Source organism: Numida meleagris, chromosome 5 (genome assembly GCF_002078875.1).
Source record: "Numida meleagris isolate 19003 breed g44 Domestic line chromosome 5, NumMel1.0, whole genome shotgun sequence".
Classification (NCBI taxonomy): Eukaryota; Metazoa; Chordata; class Aves; order Galliformes; family Numididae; genus Numida; species Numida meleagris.
The window spans coordinates 16,068,713-16,095,476 of NC_034413.1; the positions used below are offsets into that span (position 1 = coordinate 16,068,713).

At 39.5% G+C, this 26,764-nt stretch overlaps 1 protein-coding gene and 1 long non-coding RNA gene across 2 annotated transcripts; one reads left to right on the forward strand and one right to left on the reverse strand.

The window, feature by feature from the left end:
- Positions 1 to 25,021, forward strand: HTR7 (5-hydroxytryptamine receptor 7). The gene is made up of 2 exons (XM_021400015.1): positions 1 to 648; positions 23,766 to 25,021. The coding sequence occupies exons 1-2, from the start codon at positions 122 to 124 to the stop codon at positions 24,514 to 24,516; spliced, it is 1,278 nt and encodes a 425-aa protein (XP_021255690.1). The 5' UTR covers positions 1 to 121; the 3' UTR covers positions 24,517 to 25,021.
- On the reverse strand, positions 10,295 to 11,905 carry LOC110400280. Its single transcript, XR_002439734.1, has 3 exons — positions 11,797 to 11,905; positions 11,604 to 11,674; positions 10,295 to 10,415 (listed from the first exon to the last, which is right to left on the reverse strand). It is a non-coding gene; the product is annotated as an uncharacterized LOC110400280 (long non-coding RNA).

The window sequence follows — 26,764 nt, forward strand, 5'->3', positions numbered from 1 at the left end:
TTGAGGGCCGCTCCGGCGGCTGCGAGGGGGCGGGCGGCGCCGGGCGGCCGAGGAGGAGCCGGAGCATCCCCGGGCAGCGCAAGAGCCGGGCGGCGGGGCTCGATGGGCTGCTCCCGCCGTCATGGTCATCGCCCTGAACGGCAGCCACCTCTACGGTAACCTCCGGCCCTTCGCGCTGGAGGAGCCGCGGGCGCTGGGCGGCGGGAGGATGATCGCCGGCTCGTGGCCCCCGCGCAGCCTGGCCAAGCTCGGCCCGGGCGGCACTCCCCCGCCGCTGCCCGCCGCCAGCCCCGCGCCCGGCAATGACTCGCAATGCGGGGAGCAGATCCTCAGCTACGGCAACGTGGAGAAAGTTGTCATCGGGGCCGTGCTCAGCCTCATCACCCTGCTGACAGTCGCCGGCAACTGCCTGGTGGTCATCTCCGTCTGCTTCGTGAAGAAGCTGCGGCAGCCCTCCAACTATCTCATCGTCTCGCTGGCCCTGGCCGACCTCTCGGTGGCCCTGGCCGTCATGCCCTTCGTCAGCGTGACCGACCTCATCGGCGGCGAGTGGATCTTCGGGCGCCTTTTCTGCAACGTCTTCATCGCCATGGACGTCATGTGCTGCACGGCCTCCATCATGACCCTCTGCGTGATCAGCATCGACAGGTGAGTGACCCCTGCTCCAGCCGTGCTGGGGACCCTCTGCCCCCACTTTTTTCCCGAGGAAGGGGCTCTTAGCAAGCCCGAAGCGCAATGTGAGTCCTGCAGCCTCTTGTTCGAAGGAGCTGGGTGCCCCGTTAGCCCCCAGTTAGCCATGCTGCTCTCCTCGCAGAGCCCAGGAGGTCACAGCCTCGCAGCTATGTGTGGTTTCTGTGGCTGCCTACAAATAAAGCGAGCAGGCATTTGTGGCCGCTTTAACATGTGCAACGTGTGTCTTGAACTGCACTATAGCAAGGCTGGAGCTGAGCTGCTTCTGAGGTTGGTGCTGCTGTGACTCACTGGGTTTTGGTGGAGTTTCACTGGGTCAGAGAGGGCTCAGGAATTACAGCTCATTAGGTTTTTAACATTATTCTTGTACAACCTGGGAATAGCTGAGTTTCAAGTAGCAGAAACATTTTTGGACAAGTAATCTTATGACCAAAGGAAAAATTGCTCTGAAATATTTGCATCTAGATATTTATATATCTTCAATTCCCCTTAAAACAACAAACAGGATATCCTCGTGGACAGCCAGCTTCTTCCAACAACTGCTCCAGGCAAGGTGTAGATAGGCTGCAGGAGGAACTTAGGTATTTCTGATGTTAAGGCCATTCCTGAGATCTTGCATGTGCCCATGTCTAAGCTCTCCTCTGCAGAGGAAGGCTCACTGGTTCCTTTAATCCATGCAGGTCCCAGTCTGAAATCAGACGCAGCCTGTAACTTCCCTTTTGCGCAGCCTAAATCCTGTGCCGGGCATTTTAGTATCTAGAGGGAGACTGTTTTCCTTACAATTCAGCACAGCTAGCAGAAAGTGAAGATCTTCCTAACTATACTGTAGGAGTTTATCAGAGTCCAATATCAAACAGTTGCCTTGACTCTTGTCTACTTCAGAAAGTTTTTGGAAAGGACTCTGCACTGAGTTTCTGCAGAGAAACAGTCTCCCAAAAGAGCCCAACAATAACCAGAGGTTGTTTCATTCATTTCAGGTCAGTTTCTATTCATTTCAAGACTTTAATTTCTTTGTAAGCATTCCCTGCTCTGATGTTCTCTACTTGGTGAATTCTGCTTGGCTAGCAGTTATGTGAATGCTGCAAAACATCCTGTAGCAATGAAATCTACGTACAGACTTTTGACAGAGTATCAAAGAATTTTGTTGTTGTTATTGCTTTGATATTTGCCATCTTTTAACTTAATTCCAGTATTAGAAGAAAATACAAGCAGACTTATCTTCCTTCCCAGCGTTACTCTGTTTTTCTTACCTAGTTACTTTTGAGATAGGTCATTTCATTTTTCAACACTCGCAGCATAAAATACCTTCATTCATTGATCGTTGTTGATGTTCGTGTCTGAGCTCTCCATCTCTATTTCTAATAACCTTCTTAAGACGGGTTAATGTAATTAATCTCTTTTACCCAAATAAGGATGTGTGACTGATTCACATAGTAGCAATGGAATAATTTATTTTTCTTCCTTGTCATTGCTTAGTTTAACATTTGAGCTGACTGCTGTGTGCTGAGCAGAGGCTTTGGCTGGGCTGGTCGTGTGGATGAGCAGGTCTCTCTCTTTTTTCTTACATTATATTCCCCCTCTCAAACAAAAACTTACAAGAGGTAAAGCTGTGCACTTAGAACAGAACATAGCCTGCTATGAATGACTGGTTTTCTTTTACTGGTTTAAACTAGAATCATTCTCCTCTTGTCTATTCCTAACTATATTACTGGATGTTTGTTGAACATGTTATCTTCATAATTCATTATACCCTTATCTATTCCCTACTTGAAATCAAAATTCTATCAATCCATCATGATGCTCTAACCTCTGTTACTCACATCCATTAAATAGTTAAGATAGGTGATATTGTAAAGAGAAGGAGACAAGCCAGCAATTCATTAGCAAAATGTCTTCACCACTTGACAATAAAGAATTTTAAAATTCCATGATTTGCAATCCTAATTAAAAATAAATAATCTTAAACTGCTGTAAAAGTGCTCAGACAGACCAAAGATGAACTTGAGAGGTTAAGTAATCTTTGAATGGTGAGTATGTGGAAAATATGCAAACCAAGGAGTGGTGATGAAAAACAAATGCTAATGATGCAGTGTCACCACTGTAAGCTAGTGGTTCTAGCTTACCTGAAGTTCTTACATTTGTGTAGTCAGGAAAGTTTTAACAAATCAGAGGGAGGCATACCTATGAAAAACTGAGTACTCTAGATAAAGTATTGGGACAGAAGCTAACAAATCACAATGTGTGAGGTGCATCAGAGGCCACTTTAACAGGGACCATTTTCCACAGGTATGATGGAAACACTTGTATGTTTTATGTTATCCAGGAGAAGATCTCTGGTGATAGAGTCCTTATAATCCCAGTGCAAAGAATACAAATATGAGGGGAACCAGGAAATCCAGAAGCAGGAGACAACTGAATAAAATTCACCATGGTTTCAACATGGCCACTGCCCTGTGTGCCATTAGATACTCTTAAACCTTGTAGCACAATTAAGTAGTACTGTTGTCTCCTGCTTAGAGAGAAGGGACAAGATGTGGTACAACTGAACTTTTTTTTGCAAATAACAGTGAATTGAATGGACTTCCACCTGGCTCCTTGGGGTATTTTGGGAAGCCTTTGTCATCTGGTAGCATCTCTCCTGAAGGGAAAGAAGCAGCTGTTGCAGGCAGTGCAGAGACAGCACAAAAGATGGATGTTTTCAAGTTTTCATTATTCAACCTCTAGGTTACTCCTGAAGCAGATATCACTCAAATGTAAACAGCTGAAAGAATGTTACTATTGAATTAATCCAAAACAAAAAGTTTATTACAAACCGTTAGGCAAAGTTTTTGTGGAGAGGTAGTATGCTTTGTTTGACAAGCAAATGTAGCAGATAAAAAAGAAATTTGAAGCCCATGCAAAGAGGATAAAATGAGTGAGTTCCAGAGGCTTTTTGATTTGTTTCACTTGCTGAGATATAAGCTATTGGCTCATGTCACTGAATGCCAGCAGCTGGCAGGCCTGCTGCACAAGCAGAGATTGTGCTTCACAGCCCTCGGGGATGGACACATTTTTCACCTGAATTTGCAGGAAGATGCAGATTAACATGGAGACTACAAATGGGCAGGTTTGATTCTGTTGCACAAAACGTTTTTTTCCTGGTCAGGCACATCCTGGGCGGCCTGTTCCAAAGGAGCGTGCCTCTGCCTGAAATAATACAGAAATGTCTGGAGGGATGCCTTTTACTGTTCTTTCCTTCTCCTCTTGCTTTTATTTATTTATTTATATGTGTAACAAAGTGTCAGCAAAATGTATCACTTGTGTTTATAGGCAGCTGGTTGACAGAGGCCTGCAGGACAGCAAACACCAGGCTCATGTTCACTTTTACAGCAGCAGCATAGTGCCAGGGCTAGGCACCACAAGAAGTTTTTCACCCTCTCTGTGTCTAAACACCAATTCCCAAATAGGATACATATTTGAGAAGAGTGTTTTTGAGGACAAGGGTTTGAGATTCAAATGCAACCTATCCTTTGTGTGAATAGAGCTACTTGTGCTTTTTTAGGTTGCTTCTACTCTAAGCTGTATAAATGTTAAGACTGCAAACATGCTAATACGCAGATCTCTGACTTTGTACAGGGTGCACAAGGAGAAACCAGTCTGAGCAGCTCATTTTGTTATCTATAGAGAACTGAACGGCGGGGTGATCATGAGAGAAAGTGCATAATGATATCAAACTGTGGACTGTTAGGGTTTGGTGGCTCCTATCTTTCCTTTTATTTCACAACACAAAAACCTTCACTGATCTTTATTAGGGTGACCTGAGATGAGTGTATGTTTCAGGAATCTCTGTCTTATGGAAGTCTTCGCTTTGGGAAGGAAGCTGTCTTCTTATAAGCAGAAGTAAAACCAGACGTGACATAGACAAGTGTATTTCTACCTTTCCGAATTTTGAAAGGATTAAACAAGTAAGGCAGCTTGATACCTCCATTATCAATGTCACCTTCACTGTACTCTATCCATGATATGAGTGGTAGCTCTGGAGAAAGGTAGGAGTTACTGAGACTGGTGCGATATTTGTGCCTCTGTGAATAGTAACCTACTTAAAGCATTTCTTATTAGTATGTTTTTTTCCTTTTGAAGCTCCACTTTTCTGGCTCCATATTAAATAAATTATATTACATTTAGATTTCTTTACATTTAGGAGAGCTTGAACATCAGCAGGGAATCACAAGGGAAAGATACAAACCCTGTCTTAGCGGGTGAATGAACATCAAAAAGGAATTAATTGAATTTAATCTGGTGTTGTTTGCCTGCTGATTCATCATGTTATTCTGACCCAAGATAACTACAGAAATCCTGTTTTGGAGAGTATCCACTGAATAATTGCATCAGTAGCAATTTTTAATTCAATTTAAAAATAACTCTTTGCCTTAGAAAGTAATAAAGCAACATAACTATAGCTGAAGGATTATAACACTTTCTCCACACCCACATAAGCAATGAAACGCTTTTGGGGCAACTTTACCAGTCTGTATCCTAGCCAAAAATGTATGAATATTCCTACTTCATTTTAATTGATGCAGATTTTCAATTCTCATGCAAACAGTATAGTAGTGTGGCTTTTTGTTGTACCTGAGATTTTTATGCACAATGTTCTCTTCCTTCTTTGTATGGTATCTTTTACCATGCTCCATGTAAGTATGAATAATTATCCTTTACCTTAGCATATAGATGCCCCTAAGTGCTCACCCATTTCATGTTTCCTGGAAGTGTGGCTGGGAACTGAGGAGTGCTCACAGGAAGAACTTGTACATAACTTGTAAATAAAGTCTTCAGCACTTTAAATAGCATCCAGGTGTCTACACTCTGCCTACATACAAAACTGATTACCAGACCTGAAAACCCTGTCAGCAATTTCCTAAGCCTAATGACACCTAGGAGCCCTGTGTGGCTTCTGTTCAGAACAGAACTCTTTTACCTCTAGGCCATGGGTGAAAAGGCTGCAGGCTGTTCTGCTAACCCTGCTCATTTTCTTCAGAATATGTGTGTAGACAGGTATGCACAGCCAGATACCAAAAAGTCCTGTATGTAATATATTTTGGATCTAGAATAAATGTAGGCACTGACATGCAATGCCCTCAGCTCCAAGGCATTTTGTTCAGTATACAGAATGGAACAAGGTATAGAGCAAACATTTTTATCATTGCTTTAGGCAATTCCTGTCCTAGCAGTCCTATGGCCTAGCACCAGCTGGATCTTTGCTGTTTGCTATGGGGTTGGCTCGAGTAGGGTCCCCTCTGAGGTGCCTTGCTTTATGCTCTATTTAGGGAGCATTGGTATGGGATGGATACAGGAGACAAAAGTGATGCGATGTGAGGGCTTTCTTCAAACACAGGCTGTGGGCAGTGAGTCTTCTAGCTTTCAATGCTTTAATTGCAAAGTGTGTTCCTTTTTGTCTTCGCAAGGAGTAGGTCCTCAAACCCTGCAAGGAGTGGAGGTCCTGAAGTCACTGAAGGCTTGAGAAAAGTAAAAAGCTTTGACTCAGCTAAAAATAACTCAAGGGAGAGAAAAAAAAAAAAACAACGAAAGGAATTACAGGAAAAGTATGTGATGGAATCACTATAGTTAAAGTCTATATTGCAGAAGAAAGCGATCAATATGGAAGCAAATTCCTAAATGGCAAAGGCATTATTTCCATTGCTCAACTCAACAAACAACAATACTCTTTCTGAGTCTAAAAATAACTTACTTAGCTCACGAAAGATACAGGCAATATTGATACACCAAAAAGAAAAACAAAAGAAAAAAAGCAAAGCAGATTTTTTTTATTATTTTCCATATAGTTTTTCTAATTTAGTCAACCTGAAGAAGAGTTACTCACACTGTAGCCTGTTCTTGGCTATAGGAATTGTTCTATTACATCTTTGCACAGATATTAGGCTTCATTACTAGCCTTGTTATGCAGAGTCAAGAATGGGAGATAGCAAATAAAAGGTATTCTAACGAACAGGCCATATTGTAAAGACATAATGACATAAGTAAAGCAGAGATCCTTTTACTACCAAACTGCATGGAAGTTGTGTCATTCTGGAGTGGGAAGAGACATAAGATCTGAAGTTTGGCAGGAGTCTTGTGACTGCACTGTAGAGGCTGAAAAACAGTGGGAAGCTGGAAGATATTCTTTTGCTGTTATGTACTGTGTGCATTTAAGAAGGGAACCATGAAGTGTGCAGATGCAGGATAACCTGGAGGTGACAGGAAAAGATAAATGCAATTGATAATGATCCAACATATATATGAATGGGGAATTATAGTTCAATTAGCAGCAGGAGATTTGCAATTACACCACATTTATATGAATGCCTTTTCTTCAGATTGGCTTGTTGCATTCTTCCCCCACATTCAAAACAATCTTCTGTTTGCTCCTACCAAAACTTAATGCTGGATGAGCTTCCAGAAGTGATTTTGGGGTCCCATAATTCTTGGAGCATCATCCAGACATTTCAAAGGAGCCCTATAATCAGAGGTAAAGGAATGTTAATTCACATTTTTGCCAAACAGGGCATTCTGGAGACATCTGAGTAGTGTATTTCTTCCTATCAAGATCACAAAAGGAGTTTCTGTAAGTGAGATTGGATTCACATCAAGATTCACAGGAATAATACAATGCTGGAAACACTTCTCTGTTTTTGAAAGGGGCTTTCAGAAATGTAACATAAATCACAAAAATGCAAATACATGTCAGACTATCAGACTGGTGTGATAGTGTAGTGTAGCCTATGTATGCTGATACCAAATTTTATTTGCCCTGAGTGTATTTTCTTGAACTGAGCAAGGAAGTATTTGTGATCATTATACTACACTTGAAGCAAGACTACTCATACTGCTGGTAACATGTTTTCAAACCTTCTAAAGGAGCAGAAATTAACTAGAGATTGTCTTTAAATTTTCTGGAATAATTTTCTCAGAAAAAATATTTTTTTATCTGTAAAAATCCTTGTAAATTGCATAAGGGAAATATCCTATTTCTCGAAAAGGAATCCAATATTATTTTTAATATTGCTCTTAAGTTTGAAACATTTTATCAGAAACATTTGTGCCAACTTTTTAAACAGAACATCCCACTTAATCTGCAGTTGATAGTGTGCATATGTCTCTGTCTTTCTGCTACAAACTCCTCTTACTGTTAGGACCAAGGAGTGGTATTACACAGTCTGATATCTGAGTCTACAACGTACGAGCATCATAAAGCAGTCCTCAGTGCAGTTTTTTTCCAAATGGTCACTAGTATTTGTAAAGAGAGGACAACTTCTTTTGGCTGAAAGGCCAAGGTTTCAGTTTTTCACATTGCACTGGGGAGCCGGTTACTTCAGAAGGATTGTACTACTTTTGCCAAGCTTGACACACTCAGGCCAGCAAGTTTTCTCATTCCAGGTTTACTCAGCCACACTGAGACACTTGGTTCCTCATAGTATCATTGCAGAATTTTGTGGGGAGGTTGCTGCTGGTAATGTAGTAGGCATGCTTCAAATCTAAATGGTATGTCTAGGGAGTCAGGAGGAGAGACTGCAGAGAAAGAGGGAGGAGTGAGCTAGCTGCTTTTAAATGGATCTGAGCATCAAGTCAGCCAGTAGAACTGCTGATAACACACTTTGGTTCTGCTAGCTTAATTTGAAGCTTGAGTTCAAACTGGAGTTAGGTCACAAACTTCAGGCAATATTTGCTCTCATAATAAGTACCATATGTTATGGCTTTTCTAAGTATAAGAAAGAAAACTAGCCTATCATCCAAAAAACAGGCAGAATTGGAAGCATCTGCCTTTCAGCGCTGTGATTGTAGACTCCTATGAAATGAGTCTAAGGATGTTAATGCAGAAATATCTTTCCTGAAGTTCAGAATTTGCCTTTCTTGGACGCAGGTAACAACAGAAGATGAAAATGATGCAACAATTTGAAATAATTTGTGAAGAGTGTGAATGCACAGAACTGAGCCTTTTACAAAGATAAGAGTAAAAATCTTCAGTTACAGAGTTAAAGGCACAAGGGCTTTCATAACTTGTTACCACTAGTCACATGCTCTTTTCTTTTGTTGACTTTGCTACAAGATTTGTATGTATCTGAGTAAAACTTGTTTTTATTCTGTTTGAAGTAATATAACAAAATTAAAGGATGAATGCAGCAGCCTTGGTTTTCCTCTTCTACCTTGCCATTCCATCAGGAGGCTTTATATAGAACATTTTGATTATCTGATACATATGGGTGGTTCCATAAATATTAGCACATATGTAAATGAGGTAGTGATTCACATCTAGCAGTAAACAAGTTTTCTGGGCAATGTGCAGAGAAGAACGAAAATTCTAATAGTGCCAGCTGTTCTAATAGCATGCAGACCTGAGACATACAGGGAAATCAAGTCAGTACTGAGTATGTTCTTTCTGTCTTTATGACCTCTGCTTTCAAACTGTGAGCTAGCACAAGAGATCACCAGGGGGGTTAATACCACCATGTACAGTAGTTTGCTGTATATAGAGTAAAATGATCATGATTTGTGTAAAAGACAAAACCAAGAAGGGACATTACAAAAATAGCTTTTTTTTTTTTAAGTAATGAGAAACCAGGGTGAAGTCTATTCTTAGAGGTACATTGTGTCTTGATGAAAAAGCTGGCAACAGCTTTTTTCCTGAGATATATCAAGGAAATGGGTGGTTTTGGGTACTGTCAGTAACTCGAAACCAAGTTTTTTAGCTTGTAGAAGTATAAATTAAAAACATAACCACAAGGAAAGTTACTTGTCCATTTTTGTTCACAAATTTTTATATTCCTTTAAGGGGTCAGTGGGAAGGGAAAGTGGAGCCATGTGGAAGAATGACACTTTTTCTCAGACAGAACCACAGAATCATTAAGGTTGGAAAAAACCTCTAAGATCATCTAGTCCAACTGTCAACCCATCCCCACAATGCCCACTAACCATGTCCCACATCTACACTGTTCTTGAACACCTCCAGGGACAGTGACTCCACCACGTCCCTAGGCAGCCCATTCTAGTGCCTGACCACACTTTTGGAGAAGAAGTTTTCCCTAATAGCCAACCTGAAAAGCTGGGGAGCTGTTGGTCCTGCAGGGACCTGCCTCCTGAAGAGAGGAGGAGGCAGCAGTTAGCTTTGTCTTAAGGGTGAAGGAAAACTTCTCAGGGACCAAAGGAAGAATCTGTTGGATCTCAGGCTCTCTTCACTGAGTTGGGCAAAAGCAGAACTGTAATCAAAGACTTGACTGCAAGGGGACAGTTCTTGTGGGAGAGCTGTGTCCAAACCTTACTTCTAACTCACCATGTGATGAGTTTTCTGTAACACATAAATGTGCTACTTTTCATTTAAATAACTTTTACTTTTCTAAGTTGGAAAATGTACCGTTTTTTGGGTTGAACTTGTTTTTACAGAAGATGTCGCCCACCATGAGGTCTCCACCCAACACCTTAGATTCAGTTCTGCTGCCCTTGCTCTCACTGAAGAATGCTGATCAGTAACCTTGCTGGCATAGGAATCATCATTTCTCGTCAGCTGAGTTTTAAGTACCATCATTCATAGATATGGCCAGTTACCACTGCAAGAGAAATGGAACCCCGGAAACAGAGCTTTCTTTAAGTACATTATTTATTTGACTCCTTTTCATTAGAGATTCATTAGAAAGTAGGATCACTGGATTTCAACATAGAGTTTGCACATCTCTGGAGACAGATGCAAAATGTAACTGCAAAAAAAGAAGTCTGTCTGTAGTGTGTTTTTAGCAGTTAGAGGACTAGGAAATGTAGGGATTTGTGAATCAAAGCAAAGAATATGAAAATATTTACTCCAATATCCATTATTTAGACATTGGCGATAGGCATAAAAACTAGAAGGAAGAGGTGGAAGTAATGAGCACACATAACAGAAGTATATGCTATTATCCAAACTTAAAATATAATTTGCAACATAACTGTCATCATGAATACAAACCATGGAAATATGCTGTTATTGCCACAAAATAGTTCAGATACTTAGGCCATTTACCAGAATAATTTTCTATAAACAGTTCTTCATGTGGGTTGCTAAATTTTGTTTATTTGCTGTAGAAGTAGACATTTAACAAATATTTGAAATACGAAATCCCCGAACAAAGTCAGCATGTGTTGTCTGGCCACAAATTACTTGGAAACATTTATATGCATGGCCCAAAGCAGCTGCTGACAAGATGCAAAGCTTTTATTTAATAGCCTAATAAGATGTTTTGATCTAAAAATAAAACAGCTCTGGCTCTAAAGACTTTATTTTTGAGTTGTTGTGTACTTGTACTTCAGTTTCCCTTTTACCTTAAGTGTATGCATCTGGAGACTCACTTTGCAGCACAAGCAGTTTTATCAACAATGCTAATTGTAGTCTCTCAAGAGTCGATTGTCCTATATTAAAAAGCTATTTTTGCTAAATGAGTCTGATCATTAGCAGAAAACAAACTTCTCTTTTTTCCAAAAATAATCCAAATTAAGATGGTGTGGTGGGCTGTTTGCCTGTAAATTAAACAATATAAAAGGAGGCTTAACATTTCTAAAGCCTGGTACTTGACATTAAGCCTCTGCACTGCTGCCTAGGTGGTGAAATGAAGGGAGCACGTCATCAGGTAACACAAATGTCTGCAGATCTTGGTGAGCTCCCTGAGATCTCTATAGGCTCAGCTGTGGTGATTCATCCCACACTGACAACAAAGTTCTGCTCCTAAATTCAAGTACCTGTTTGAAGATGTTAGCCTGGCAAATGAGAGCTGAGATTATTGGAAACTGTAGGTGCAGCAACGCACCTTGGCTGTTTTGGTCTTTATCCACACACAGCTGATGCCACCACATCTCAGAAGAACCTTAGATTTGCCAATCTACTGCTGATATAAGCAATGGGAAGATGTACTCACCAACAGGTGAGAAGAAGGTCTTCCTTCTGCCATTCCCACTTATTTCACCACTTCCACATGTGTTGTAGCATCTGTAAAATGAACAGAGAGGAGAGGGTCCTTGATAATCTCAAAATCCTGCTGTCATTAAACACTGGAAGAGGAGATGGTCTATCATGAGCTGTACCTATTTTCTGCTTTAGCATAAACTTACAGATCTAAATTCTGGACTGTAAAAGGGCCTTTTAAAAGAACTGTGATCATGCAACACAGTATGGCTCTTGTTCTTCACACAGCACCGTTGGATAGAATCCTGTGAGTAAGTGACTTCATAAGCAGAGGCAGCTTATTACTCTAGTGTCTTGACCTGGGACAACTGAGTTGCCTCTAATCTGGAAATTTATCACAAACTCCTTATCTCATGTTTGTGGGTTTTTTTTTGTTTTTCTTTTTCTTTTTTAATTGTCTCAGCCTTGTAAGCAGGCTTTGCACGCTGCTGTCCACAAGTGGAGCATCACTGATCTAAGTTAGACGGAATACATTTATGCTTGAGGAGATACAGTGTCTTTTTCATCTCAGATGGTTTTATGAAACTGAGTTACTTAGATACTTTTGCAGTTTTGTTACCTCCATTGCAGTCCCAAAGTAGCCATTTCCCTCTTTTATTCGGTTTTTGAGTTTCCATCTTGCTTTTAGACCAATGTGCATTGAGGGTTGCTTTGTAAGAGGGTGACATTAGTGAAAAGTTTGTTTTACATTGAAAGATAATGACAATATTTAAAAAGTACATTTCCAGAAAGGAGCACCATTAAAACTCATGGTGCTCACTTTCTAGGAACAGTAGATAAATGTGGCTGACATTTCCACAGCAGATATTATAGAGAAACCCAGACACTAATACAGCCACTGCAAAAGATGCTTTGTGCACTTTTATTTTCCTGCATATGCTAACAGGATCTATTGATGTACCGTGTTTTTCTTCCCTTCTGAGCTTTGGCAAAAATTTAGTTCACAATTTTTATGTACCCGACCCAAATAATTGTCAATTTTCAGAAGAAGCAAAGAGGATTATTTGGACCATATCCTTCCAGCATTTTTCCTGTCCCTAAAGAGACAGGAATTTGTCTCTATAGAGACAGGAAGAGAAAGAAAGAGGAGGAGGAGGGAAGAATTGTGCTGGAAGGGGTTGTTCCTTAAGTGCTTTGTCTAGGAAATTATGTTTAAATTGTTTGTATTCAAGGAAGGAAAAGAGGGGACATAAATATCAGCATATTTAAATACAGCTACTCCCTGAAGATACTTTGTTTTAATACAGTGATATTATCAGTTCAATGGACTGTAATTTTTCATTTAATTCATCGCTCACTTATACTATAGAAGTTTCTGAAATGCTTCATTTAATTGTACTGAAGAGATCAGTCATGATTTTCTAGTTCGAATTGTAGGAGGCTTTCATTTTGAAACACCATTATAACTTTCAAAATAATTCCTTTTAAGCTGATGTTTAGTGTCAACCCAAGCGTGACTCACGCAGTGAAGCTGGAGAAAATCACCTTAGCCATTTTTACATTATGAGTGTCTAACAGGGTTTTTTTTTTTAAAAAAAAAGACAGCTTTCATATCTCAGAAACCAAAACCCCACACATTTTTGCTAAAGGTACCTGCTAGCTTACATCAAGCAAAAAAAAAAACCCTTGTTCTTGAGAACAATTTAATGGCCTGGCATCCCACCTACACCACTAATCCTGAGGAACTCTCCAGGCTGCATCAGCTGCATCCACGTAGGCACCGTTCCATGTGGTGACCAGAGGCCCTTCAGTACCTTGTCTGGAGGCCCTCCTACGCCTTGCTGGGCTTTTCACTTTTCTGTCGCACGCACATCTTGGGACCCACCTTGCTACCACACACAAAGGAGTCATCCAGTATGTGTGTTTGTGTACGCATGTTCCTGGATATTTATGGGAGGACATGTAAAGTGACACATTGGCCAAAATGTGTCACAGACACTGTGGACATCAGCATGCTTCATTGCTCACTTAAGGTATGTTTGTATTGGTGTTTGTGTGTTAGAGTATAGAACCGAGAGAAAACACGCTGACATTTTCATTACAGACTATGTGAATGCTTGCACAGTGCAGGAGAGCCCCAGACCTGAGGCACGTCTGGTGGTTGTCTCCTGGCACATCTCCTATGTCCTGACTGAAGCCAGCAAGCTGGCCAGGAGTCATGAGCACTCATCTTTGCCACAGGACAACGCCAGCCAGGATATAGGAGGGAAGGAGATGTGTGTTCCATTAATATGTTGTGAGTTTGAGAAATAAAATCTTTTCTGAAGGCAGTAAAGAAGGGGAAAATAATGGTCGATGTAGAATAAACTCTGGCAAGAACCTGAAATCTTCACTGGCTTTGATGATTGCGCTGGGCATGAGGGTTAGGAGTCAAATGCCTGAATCCTTAAAGAGGAAATTATGGATTTGGTACCTTTTTCAGTTCGTAATCTGCAAAAGTTATTCTTTTAATTCCTCTATGATCTTTTGCTCAGGAACTGCCTCTGTATAACAAAGTAGGCATCGCATCTCAGCTGGAGCTTCGAGTTACTCTCCCTCTCTCTCTTTACAAGTGCAAAGCAGCAAATATAACTTTTCCTATCAGCAACTATTCCCAGTCTCTACTGTACAGCATTTCTGCCTGTCAGCTGGGCAACTTCTGTTAGCCTGCTGACATCCAACTCATGTTTTTCAATACTGGTCTGCCCATAGGATCAAATTAAGTTCAGGAGCTTGAACCTTACCTTCAGTCCTATAAGTGGCTAAGACCAATGAGCGAATAGATCATCTAAAGCTTTAGATCCTATAATCGTGTAGGCATTCAGTAAAAGATAGTGGTTAATTCCCGTCTTCTGGCAGACTATGTAATTGCAAGAATAGCGAAGCTTATTGTGCAAGAGATAGAAATGCTTGGGAATAAGGATCAGAACGTGAGATTTAACTCCTGAGGAAGGCCATCATAAGGATGACTTCCAGTGCTAAAGCATTCCTCCCTAATTTCTTTATTACAGCAAAGAAAGAATGGAACCACAACATTTCTCTGCCAGTCTCTTACCACCAGCCAGTGGTCCAGTCCTTCATCCCATCACTTGCTTTTTCCAGTTCTCTAGACTGGTAAGAGGAGAACAAACCATAGGTAAAGCCCAGCACATGCCTACCTTTTCTGCCTCTTGAGTTCCATGTAGCCATTCAGTGACACTTCAAGTCAAGCCTCATCCCTCTTCAGTGGCTTTTGAATCACACGCATTCACGATCAACATCTTTGCTGCTGCTCCTCAAACTTGCTGCCAGAGCTGCTACCTTCAACCATGGCATATCAGTTACAAATCAGAACAAATGAGTGTGTTTTCCCTTAAATTCTTCTCCAGGATAAAGCTTTCCTTACTTCTAGTCTCCTCAGATAGCATCTGAGGGCTAAAATATCTTCTTTGTCCTCACAAAAAGGGTCCAGGCATCCTGTGATAACTTAATGGGATACCTCATCATGCACATGAAGAACAAATAGTCACATAGACTCATAGGTCTACGTATGATTAGATACTCAGATCTGACAGTTGACATAGCAAGCTGCACTGCATTTGTTTCTAATCTTCTAAAATACTTCTGAGCAATAAAAAGGCACTAAAACTGGGGTAAACAGAAATATGAATTTTAAACGAAATAGTGTCTTCTGATACAAATTGAATACAGTAGAAAACAGCCATTTTGTAGAAGTTTTTGTTTTGTTTTGTTTTTCTTCCTTGAGTGAAGAATAATTTATCAAACAGCATAAATCATAGCATAGTGTGTAAAGCTGTAAGAGTGTACCAGAGCCTGGCTGTCTGGGCCTGTGAAGCACTTTGCATGTATGCTGTGATGAAGTGCCTGAAGAGTTTTCAGTGAAGCAAGGAATTGCTTAAAAAACCCAAGGAACATTTCTGAGAGGAATATTCCTGAAATATCTGCAAGGTATGTTGTAAACTGTACTTAATCATGTATTCTGATTATACACTTTCTCACTTCTGGGAGGGAAGAGCAATTTAGGAAAAGCCCTTTATCCCTTTTCTCACTTCTCCTTCCAATATTGCGTGCTCCTTCTCACTGGAGAAAAACCGACAACAATATTACGAAAAGGGAACTTGCAGATCTCTGAGAGGGTGAAAGGTCAGAAGTGTGCAGTCTCCCCTATGACACGTTTATAGTGTTTCTTTTAGAAAAGCGTGAAATTATTATTTTTTTCCCCTCAACCTTGCAAATGGTCAAACAGCATGGAGAAAAATGGTTTCTACCCATGTGTGGCATGCCCAGTTTTAGAGTTTTTGAAGGGCTAGAGATTATTTATCAAGCAGTGGGGTGAGAACCAATGTTTAGCTGTCTATATAATTAATCCTACTACAGTCAGTAAGCAAACCACGCATGTATGCAGGAGACCTTAGATGAAGAAACCCACAAAGACAGTTGAGATGCTTTGAAAAGTTACAAATGGGAAGTCTTCCATTACTGTGTACCACTTCATTAGAAATAATTCTTTGCCAATACTCTTCAGTTTTCAAATGAATTTATATTCTAGGAGGCTGGTGCAGGATGCAGTGAACTGAAATCCATTTCCCTTCTCAACTCCTTTCTTTTCATCATTACTGAAGATATAAGAAAGGAAAGTATACACATACTATGTTAAACAAGAATATTTTCTGAAAACACTTTATCCCTTAAGAGTGTTTAGTCTATAATATAAAGTATTTATTTGGGCAGTTGCATAATATTGGTCAGAAAGTATGTGTTGATGTGTTGTCTAACATTTAGGCAGTGTTGAAATATAAACATCATGTTTGGATCTTTTCTTCCATCCAGCATATCATTAGCAGGGGAAAACCAAAGGCTGCTAAAGGGTTTGTCAGGTAGCTAAGAACAAGGCAGTGACTGGTGACAAATACTGTGATGACCATGCAGAGGGAAAATGAAAGGCAAAGGGTAAGGTCAGCTGCAAGAAATTTGCTGAGACCTAAGAGAAAAGAGGAATATAGTTTCAGAAATTGTGACTAAGATACGAAACAAAAAGACACTGCAGATCTCTTTCTGGAAATACAGCTGTTGCACAATTGTTAGAATGAAGGCAGACACATCCCCCCCATCTGTGGAACAGAAATTCTAAATGAGCAGGGGAAAATTAAGAGGGAAATATACAGAGATAAGAGAGAAATGGAGATGAGGCAGAGAAAGAAAGAGAAATAAAAATAGAATCAGTGAAATAAAAGAATGAAAATGAACTAAAGTAAATAAAGAAGAAAGTCCATGAAAGTACAGGAAAACTGGAAAAATGTAAGAGAAGAGAACATAATCTACTATGCAAATTATATCCTTTTAGAATGAACAGATGTTTAGTTTTGATTGACTTAATCTTCCCCCACTACCAGGAAAGCGTACATTTCTTGAGTTCCATCAGAAATAAGCAATTATTTTTGAGAAAAAGAAAAATCACATCAGAACATGTACTGTGAACAATAGCAGTACAGTACCACATTTAGCAAGTACCCACTCCAACACTGGGAACAAATGTCTTCCTTTTGTAAAGAGAGTTTATTTATAGGAAATGTAGTTAATTGAAAGCAAGGAAAGGAATAATAGAAAATGTTTTTTTTTTGCTGAAAGCATAACAAATATTTCATTCTAATTCTTCCAGGCATCAAAATTTAAGCATCAATATTTCAATAATAACAATAAAGTTGGAATAAGTAACCATCTAACATTACAGGTACAGAAACATACATTTAAGATCTTTCTTATGATCATGTTATAGCATTCAACATGTACTAAGGAGGAGAAATTAGAGCCTTATCCATTTCTAGGAAATGCAATTAAGAAGCAGAATTTGGTGTCTGTGCTGATTTTTTATAGCTACATACTAATTCCATGGAAAATATACAAAGTCTAGCTAGGTGGAGCACAGTAGTTAAACATCATCTTTTTTTCCCCCTCGATTAAGGTTTGGTTTTGTTAGTTGTTGTCTCACTCTGATATTGCAGATATTTATGTTTAGGTTTTAAATACATATCCTGTGGGCTGTCATACATGCAATTAAATCAGTAACTTTATTCGCTTCTGGGAAGGAGAAAAGTATTTATGTTACTGCCTCTGAAATATATTCCTCTTCCTGAGCAATAAACTGGTGGTTATCTTGAAGAGATTATGCAGAAAGACAGATACCAGTAATGTCATACGAAAATTAGCAAGGTCACTTTTCACATTGTAATGCCACAGTCATGCACTTTAATGCTCGTGTCTCACCACTTAAGTGTTTTTATGTTTTTGCCTGTTTGCTTCCATCTCAGTTACTTCAATACGTGGTGAGAATAATATTTTCCTTATCAGTTTGTATATCTTATTTAAATGCAGTTCTCTGAGACAAAGCTTCTCCTATTTAGAGTGCACACAATAAAAAGAAGACAATTCTTGTTGTGGGGTATGACACAGCTGTAACAGAAATAATACGTTTTATTATTGTTTCAGCTTCTTGTATTTATTATTAAGTTGCCATCTAATGTATCAAAACATAAGCAAAAATAGTAATTCCAGGTAGATCAGTATTCAAGGGATGTTTCTGAACGCTTTCAGAAATGACATTGTGCTCCTATTCTTGCTATCTCTTAATGTTACACTGAATCAAAGGGAAGAATTATGGAAGATCATGAGAGAATCACAGACAGTACAGAAAGAGTAGTAGATTTGTTTCGTTCTTCAGAATAAGTTATTATTGCAGGTGAATCTTTAGACAGGGCTGCCTAGCTGTGGGCTGGCAAAGAAGCAAATTCGAGGAGCGATGGATTGAAGCTGGAAAGCCACTGGACTGGAAAAAAAGAGCACAAAAGCAGACAAGCATTTTTGTGCCTGTAAAAAAAGAACAAAACAGTTTTATGACTCTTAAAAAATTAGGAAGAACAGAGAGAACTTTGCATTAAGCTCAACTCCAATTCCAATAGTAAGAGATAACAGAACAATATACAGGGATTCTCAAAAGAAATAGCTGCAATATGCATCTATATAATTTCCACTATGGCTTTTCCAGTTGTGTTCCATAGTAATCCAATCTGCTTCATAAAAGCAAGGTCAGACAGTGACAGGTGCTAAGCTGATTCTGGAGCGGTCTGATAGATCGGGTCAGTGACAGTGACTAAGCCAGCCAGAGAAATTCTTAGAAAACATTGTGCACCAATTAAAATGGCATTCCATCTCTCTATAAAGCATACAGAGACTAGAGACAAAAGAATTACAAGGTGTTCTTCAGAAAAAGCGTAAGTGATCTCCATGTCGCGGTCCATTCAATTTTTTATTGGGATGCACTGGAGGCTTTAAGACAGTTTTAATGCTCTCAGCTGTTACATTTTCTGCTATTCTTTCACTGTCCTCTCACAGCCAAATAACAGAGTTAAATTGGACCATCCTATTCCTGTTTTCTTTATCTGGCTGATGTTGATATAGTTATTAAGTCTCAGTTTTCCTTCTAGGTATTTCAGAAGGTTGGGGGAAGGTTTCCCTGTAGCTATGAACAATTCACCATTTTACAGCCTAAATATAACAGATGTATTTAGCTTTCTCAGGTGGGAACAAAGGAAAGGAAATGGATTTTCTATTGCTGAAATAAAGAAAACCAAACACTGGATTCAAGCCACAAAAGGTGAATGTCATGCTTGGTTAACCTGGAATGCTACCATGCCTGGCACTGCTTTTTATTCTTGGAGAAAGAATTGGTATCTTCTAGGTCTATAGAATTGCTAATCACTTCAGTCACAAATGGAGATTAATTCACATGCAGATTACAGGAAAGATCTCTCTGAAAAGTTTTCTGGTAATGAGGAGATGCCTATGTGAACTCTCTTCACAGTAGTGCAGGTGTCATGGTTTTGTGATTTTCAGTTATTGATATTCCACATCATAACATCATGTAGTGGATATACCTGGTTCTCAGAAGAGAAGGTCTACTACATTCCCCACGGTACTTTTCTCCTCTGTTACCATTTCCCAGCTGGAGGGAAAAGATAAAAGCTCACAGTATAAAAACTTGCAGATCACGAGACCTAGTCCCTTTTTTTCCACCTGTCTCTCGTCTTGGCAGCACCTCGCTCTCCAGCCATCTTATCGTCGGTAGTAGAGTAAGGCCTACCTTGATTTTGGGACATTCTCTCTCTCTGTATTGGATTTATCAGTTTAAATTGTAATTATATTGTATAATAGTGTGTTGTTTTGCATTCCAATATCTTATTTAATAAATTAGTTTGTTTCTCCTCAGATTGTTGCTGCTGTTCTTTGCTCTCAGGGCCATCTCCTTACCCTTTTCCCCTTTTCCCTTTTCCCGGGGCGTGGGCCCGTGGATCCCCCATCCCCTTTGTCACGGAACCGGGCCGAACGCCCGTAAACCGTTGACAGCAGGTAAAGCAAACTTCTTTTCACAGTTTCCTAGGTTAGAGAGGTGACAGCAACATTAATTGGTACACAGCGGCCATTCAGTTTTTGGTCTGATAATCATTGTGCCAGCAGTAACGTAAGTCAGTCATCACAACAAGGAAATAGCTCTGAAGAGAATGAATGGGAAGAAGAAATACGAAGGTAAAATGATGAGCCAGAAATGGAAACCAGGATCTGTGGTTTTCTGTTCCTTCTGTGATACGCTCTCTGCCCTCTGTTTATGTTACAGCCTAACACTTGCTTTTGAGATATTGAGCACACTAATAAGAAACAGCTGTGTGATCTGCAGCTCAAATGACAATGGAGTCTGCTTAAGCCCTGTGGGATAAAAACCGTTCTAATGCATTGCTGTAATACATTGACATCAAAAAAGCCAGAAAGAAACAACAACAACAAGAAACAACAACAAAAAAACCAACCACCCCCAAACCCTACAAACTGCTCTCAGGAAAAAAGGACTTACTCATTTACCTATTCCACTGTTGGTATTCAGTGGGTAAATTTGGCAAGCGGTGATTGTTCACAACAGTTGATGGCAGCTCTCCAAGGAGGAAGGAGCTCTGCACCTATACTTGAGCAGAACCACAAACTGGGGGTGGCAAGCAATGACCATTCCTCCTGGGCTGGGCACTCCTCCCACCTGAATAGGACTGCAGCACAGGAGGCAGTTTCTGATCCTCCAATAGGGAAGAGGAGAGGCTGAAGAAATAAAAGAAAGAAATTAGCCCAGAACTCGGGATGTGCTCATTCATTTAAGAAGAAATTTACTCTGCCCCTTACTATTTGCCTTCTGTTGGGTCTATGTGGTCTGCTCTTACTCTGAGCCATTTGTGCATGGAACTCTCTTCTGTGCGATGTAGTACAAGAAAAGTTCCTGTGGTCTTTCTGTCACTGTATCCACTAGATACCAGCAACAGGTTGTCCAAGATGATTCTTTCTTGTGTGGATGGCTGAGTTACACAAAATGGGCTTTTGGGGGAATTTGACTTTCTTCTTTCCCAGCAGTAATGCCTCAAGGTGTTACATATTTATGGAAAGATACAGTAAGTTCGGCTGATTCACCTGTAGTGATTTTTGGAAGGTAGTAATTAAAGATTAAGCATTAAAAAGTGTATTTTTGCAAAGCATTAGACGCAATACTTTTGAAGCTCATGAATGTATTAAGTCTTGGACACTCTCTCGTGTATTAGACAGCAGAAGTGATTTACATTATTGTGAAGTTGCAAGTTTTCAAGGGTAATGGATTTCATATAGAGATGAAAAGATAAAGTTCCTTCACTTATGCCTGCTGACTTTTTTTCCTATCATATTACATTTAGCAAAATGCATAAGACAGTAAGGATGCTGATGTATTTTTATGTTAATTATTGTATTTTAATTTCAAATAGCATTTTTGAAGCTCAGATAGCTTCCAGAAAAAAGTGGTGCCAGGGCAAAACTAATGCATTTTAATTCTTTTCAGTATACTTCTGCTTTCATGAATTCTTTTTGTTATGTTCTGATGCATCAGAACACATCAGTAGGCATTTAGTGTGTGCAGCCTACAGATCTGATTTTTACAGAAATCCACTTTAACTATTTTAGCTACGTAACAAAATTCACCTCGTAATCATGTTATTTTTAATGACCAATCATATAATAGCTAGAAAAATACATACCTCGGGAAGGTGGATCAACTGTTAAAGATTTTTTTTAAGCACTGCACTGTAAGAGACAGTGCTCAGTGCTCAGACAAATGTGAAGGGTGTGCCAGTGCCGTCCCAGAAAGGCTCCTGCTAGTGCTGCAGTTAGAAGGGTCTAGCCCTTAGATAGATGAACTCCAGAACTTTGCCCAGTTAACTCCACTCGCCTCTATCTCGGACTACCTTAGACAAGTCTACCTCCTTAGCAGTGCACGGAGTTTTGGCCATGATTGTGAAAAGCAGAACACTCCATGGCACCTACAGAACACCCAAGGCCACTGGCACTGGAGTGATGGCTGTGTTCTAATGCTGATGGAGATGTGAACAAGAAACAATCTTTTTTAATACCACGATCAATGTTCATAAAGCCTACTGCTTCAATTCCAGCCAATTTTAATACTCCTAGCTCACAACACCACTGGGCACATCTTTGCTGGCACAATACTGGGCTGCTGGAACTTGCTTGTGTGTGCTGTCAAGAATAGGACACATTAAGTTAGTTCTCTTCTTTATATAAAACTTGTCATGTCAGTAATGTAAACATCAGTGACGTCAAGAGTGCATGTTATTACTCATCAAAACAGATCATGAAATGAAACATCCTTTTACTTCCAAAACTGTAACATACCTAGGTCCTTGTATAAAGCAGCAGCACTGGCCATAATTTACTGCATTGCAGTAAAATCAACAATGCAGCATTCTGCAGAGCTAGGGAAATACTCATATTTTGATTTTCTAGGTGAATAGAGAGGAAAAAACGCTCTGAAAAAACATTTATACTCTCATCATTACGTTTCTTGTTTGTAACCTTCCAAAACCTTCACTGTGTAACTAAACACTGGTACCTCTTGAAATGAAAACCATGTGAAACATTTATTTTATGATAAGTGAAGTGAATCACATAGATTTTCATCAAAATTCTTCCTTTTTGGGGAGGAGGAGGAAAAAGAATAATGAGAGAAGTTTATGGGAATCGTTGGCAAGTTCCAGCAAAGCAGAAACCAAATTTCCAAGTATAAATGTTAGGGGGAAGGAAGGAGAAAAGAAAAAAACAAGGAAGCGTCCAATTCCATATAAGAGAAAGATCCCATTGTTAGAGAGGACATAAATATATCTTCTGTAGTTGATAGTAAATAGGCTTAGGATATTGTTATCCAGCTACATAAGGCACTGGTGAGAAATGTTTTACTAGAAAAAAATATGTGGTTTAAGCTCTCACAGCCTAGGGAATGTAGTAGTCAGCAGACTTCACATTTTTCTATGGAAACTTGACACACTATAAACATGTTTCTTATCTGTTTACAATTTTTTACCATTCTAAACTTAGCTTCTCGTAAAACAACTTTTTTCCCCAGGTCTTCCTGAATCAGCACTGTAGTAAATTGTTATCCTGTTCAGTAAAAGTTAGAATGTTAAATAGATGTTATTTCTAATTAAGTGATGGTAAAAAGATTTACTGTAGTATTGAAATAACCTATTCTTGGCATAAGTTTACAGTTTGTAGTTCCTGCCTGAAACATGAAGGTAAGATCAGTTTAGAGGTAGACATCTTCACAACTGATCCATGCATAAAATAAATGAAGGTTAAAATGAATACATGTTTATTTTAACTTAAGCATTCACTCAAAAAAAATATACTATCTACTTTGTGTACCAAGCACTCTCCTGTAAGCCATTTATTTCATAAATTAGCCAAATAAACTTGGGTTTCAGAATTTCCTTAAAAAAAAATAAAAGAAAAATTATCTGTATGAGTATTGTACAAATGCACTAAAATCCCATTCCCTTGCAGCTAGAGATTTCCCTCTATATAAGACATAAATAAGAGCTTTTATGCAGAATACCAGCACTATAAATCTTAAAGTGAAATATGTATATGAACTCACAAATTTGAAATATGTGCATTGAAAAATGTAACATAAAAACCTTAGCCAAAGGTGTTATGGAAGACTGTGTGAAATAACTTTTAGCATTTAATCGCTGCATTGCGTAATAACTCCACGTTGTCATTCTAGGTACCTGGGAATAACGAGGCCGCTCACATATCCTGTGAGGCAGAACGGGAAGTGTATGGCCAAAATGATCCTGTGCGTATGGCTCTTATCTGCCTCTATCACCATACCCCCGCTCTTTGGTTGGGCCCAAAACGTGAACGATGAAAAGGTCTGTTTGATCAGCCAAGACTTCGGCTACACGATTTACTCCACGGCAGTTGCATTTTATATCCCAATGTCAGTGATGCTTTTCATGTATTATCAGATTTACAAGGCTGCCAAGAGGAGCGCTGCTAAACACAAGTTTGCTGGTTTTCCCCGGCTGGAAGAAATGGAAGGGATTTCTATGAATGGAGCCATAAAACTGCACAAGGAATCTGAAGAATGTACTAATTTTTCACGACTCCTGAAGAATGACAAGAAAAACATTTCCATTTTTAAGAGAGAGCAGAAAGCTGCCACTACGCTTGGGATTATTGTCGGGGCTTTCACTGTGTGCTGGCTGCCTTTTTTCCTCCTCTCAACTGCCAGGCCCTTCATCTGTGGTACAGCGTGCAGCTGCATCCCACTGTGGGTCGAGAGAACCTTTTTATGGTTGGGTTATGCAAACTCCCTCATTAACCCTTTTATATATGCCTTCTTCAATCGGGACCTGAGGACAACTTACCGCAACCTCCTGCAATGCAGATATAGGAATATCAACCGGAAACTATCGGCTGCAGGGATGCATGAGGCTCTGAAGCTTGCAGAAAAGCCAGAATTTGTTCTGTAAGGTCACTTATCTTTCGCTATGATCATTTATAGTTTTATCACATAAGCTTTTCCCCTCGGATTGGAAAGAGGAGCAATGAGAAGAATCAGGCTTCTCAAGCACTGTGAATCCGATCACCAAGAAACTGGAGGGTGGCGTGGTTCTTTCCTGCACAGCCCACCAGTCCTAGGGAGCCTGGAGGAATGAGACAGTGATGTAAAGAATTTGGGTACAAGGGAAAAGATCGGAAGTGCTAGACAGTAGAAAGGGGAGGATAAAAGGTAGGGCAAGATTTTTAAGCTGCTAGTGAGGAAAGAGCAAAGTTGCTCAAACCAACCCATTCCTTTGGTTCTTGGCCTTGAAATTTTTGCTGTAATAAAGACCATGGTGAAAAGTTCAGTATAATTCATTGCTTTCCACTTTGTTAATATTAAAATAAAACATTTAAGATGAAGCTGAATCAGAGAAGTTGTATTGCTGAGAAATACTGTTTATTAAAAAAATATATATCTCCATTAAACATTAATCTGCTGGATTGCCTGGGAATAAAGTACTTCATGAAATTTAATGTTGCCTTTGCTCAGCAACTGTGACACTGAAGGGACACACTGCACTTTGAAGGTGAATATTAGTTTAAGTAAATTGACGTGGACTGCAGTTACTGCTGCCATGCAGCACGATTAGATGCATTGCTTCTGTGGCGGGTAAAGATCTTGTCCTATACTGCTGATAGAGCAAATATCTGATTTACATTTGTTTCAGGAGCTGTCTTGTCTTTGTCTGTCTTTTCTTTCTTGTCAATGATTCTTGTTTTTATGAGTTGAACCCTTCTCTAACCTAGATAGAGACTGTCTACACTCAAGGCTTGGTTTCTGTTGATTTATGGTTAGTCCTTGTTCCAGTACAATAGTTAATTTACTGTCTGGGAGTGCTTCTTCTTTCTTGGGATTACTTTCCTTCCTGAAGTCACTAAGAAGATGACGTTAGGACATTTAGACTTTATTCTTACAAACTGATTTTGGTTATCATTTCTTCTTAAAGTGGTTTAAAACGTTGCCTTGTGTAAGAACGAAGAACATTTACAATTTCTAGTTCTTATTTCATTCTACCACTGCAGCCCATCCAAGTATGTGATTCTACATTCTGCTTGTCCTGAAATTGGTAACAAAGCTCTTCCCACAGTGGAACAGGGTCAAATATAGTATCAAATTCCCTCAGAAGCAAAACACCCTTTGAGCTTTTTCTCGAGTATTAAGCCAAAATGTCTGAATTAACATCCCTGAATTAATTTTAGCAGTGATAAGTTTGTGCTAGAGTCCTAGTTTGAAGCCCACAGAGATCACTGGAAACACCTGGGCTTGTGAGTAGTAGTTACTAGATAAATTAGACCTGGGTTGACATGCTGAGCTGTGTGCACTGGGGCAATCTTACGCCATTTTAGATAGCTTACATTTATACAGCATGGCTTTAGATTTATACAGTATGATACATACAGTCAGACGTATATTTTGGTATCATTTTTAGAGAAGGTTAATGCTTTTGTAACAGTATATGATATGTTATATCCCAACCTCCTAAAGGTTTTCTAAAAATCTTTCAAATTAAGTGGAAACATTCCAATTTCTTCTAAATATTCCAGAAGTGTTGTGCAGATAAGAAAAGATTTTGGCCAAGAATATCCACGAGCTGTGTTGTATAGTGCAGAGCTCATGTTTATTCAACCATATTTTCCATATTCAGCATGAAATTATGATGTTTCTGACTTTGTTACCTATCAGAGAAGCTTTTTTATTTTTTCAGTTCCTAGCATGAGTATTCATGCTTTACGTATTTTTTTCCCCTGTGTGGGAATATAGAGGTAAAAGTATCTGTGACGATTTCAAACAGGATTTTAAAATTCTAAAGCTGATTTAAGAATTCTGAGCAGTTTTGTCTGCTGTTCTGCAGGGAAGTTTGAGAAGCTGTAGTTGCTCCAAACAAGATTTTTGTTATTATTATTATTAAATATAGAAGTGTCTCAGGAATCAGAAATTGACATTTGCCCAACTGTCAGTAAAGCAATTGCTTTCCTCAGGGAAATTATTCTGCAGGGCTCCTCTTCCCCTCTACCATCTGTTTCAGGTAACAGACCCCAGGAAAGAACAGGAATTGTTAAGGGCTGTGTCAGTCCCTGAAGTTTTGGAGATAAACAGCTGTCTTTAAGCTCTGGTTATGTTCAAAAAGAATGTATTCAGTGGAAAAAGTTAAAACATTGGGAAGCTTACAACGA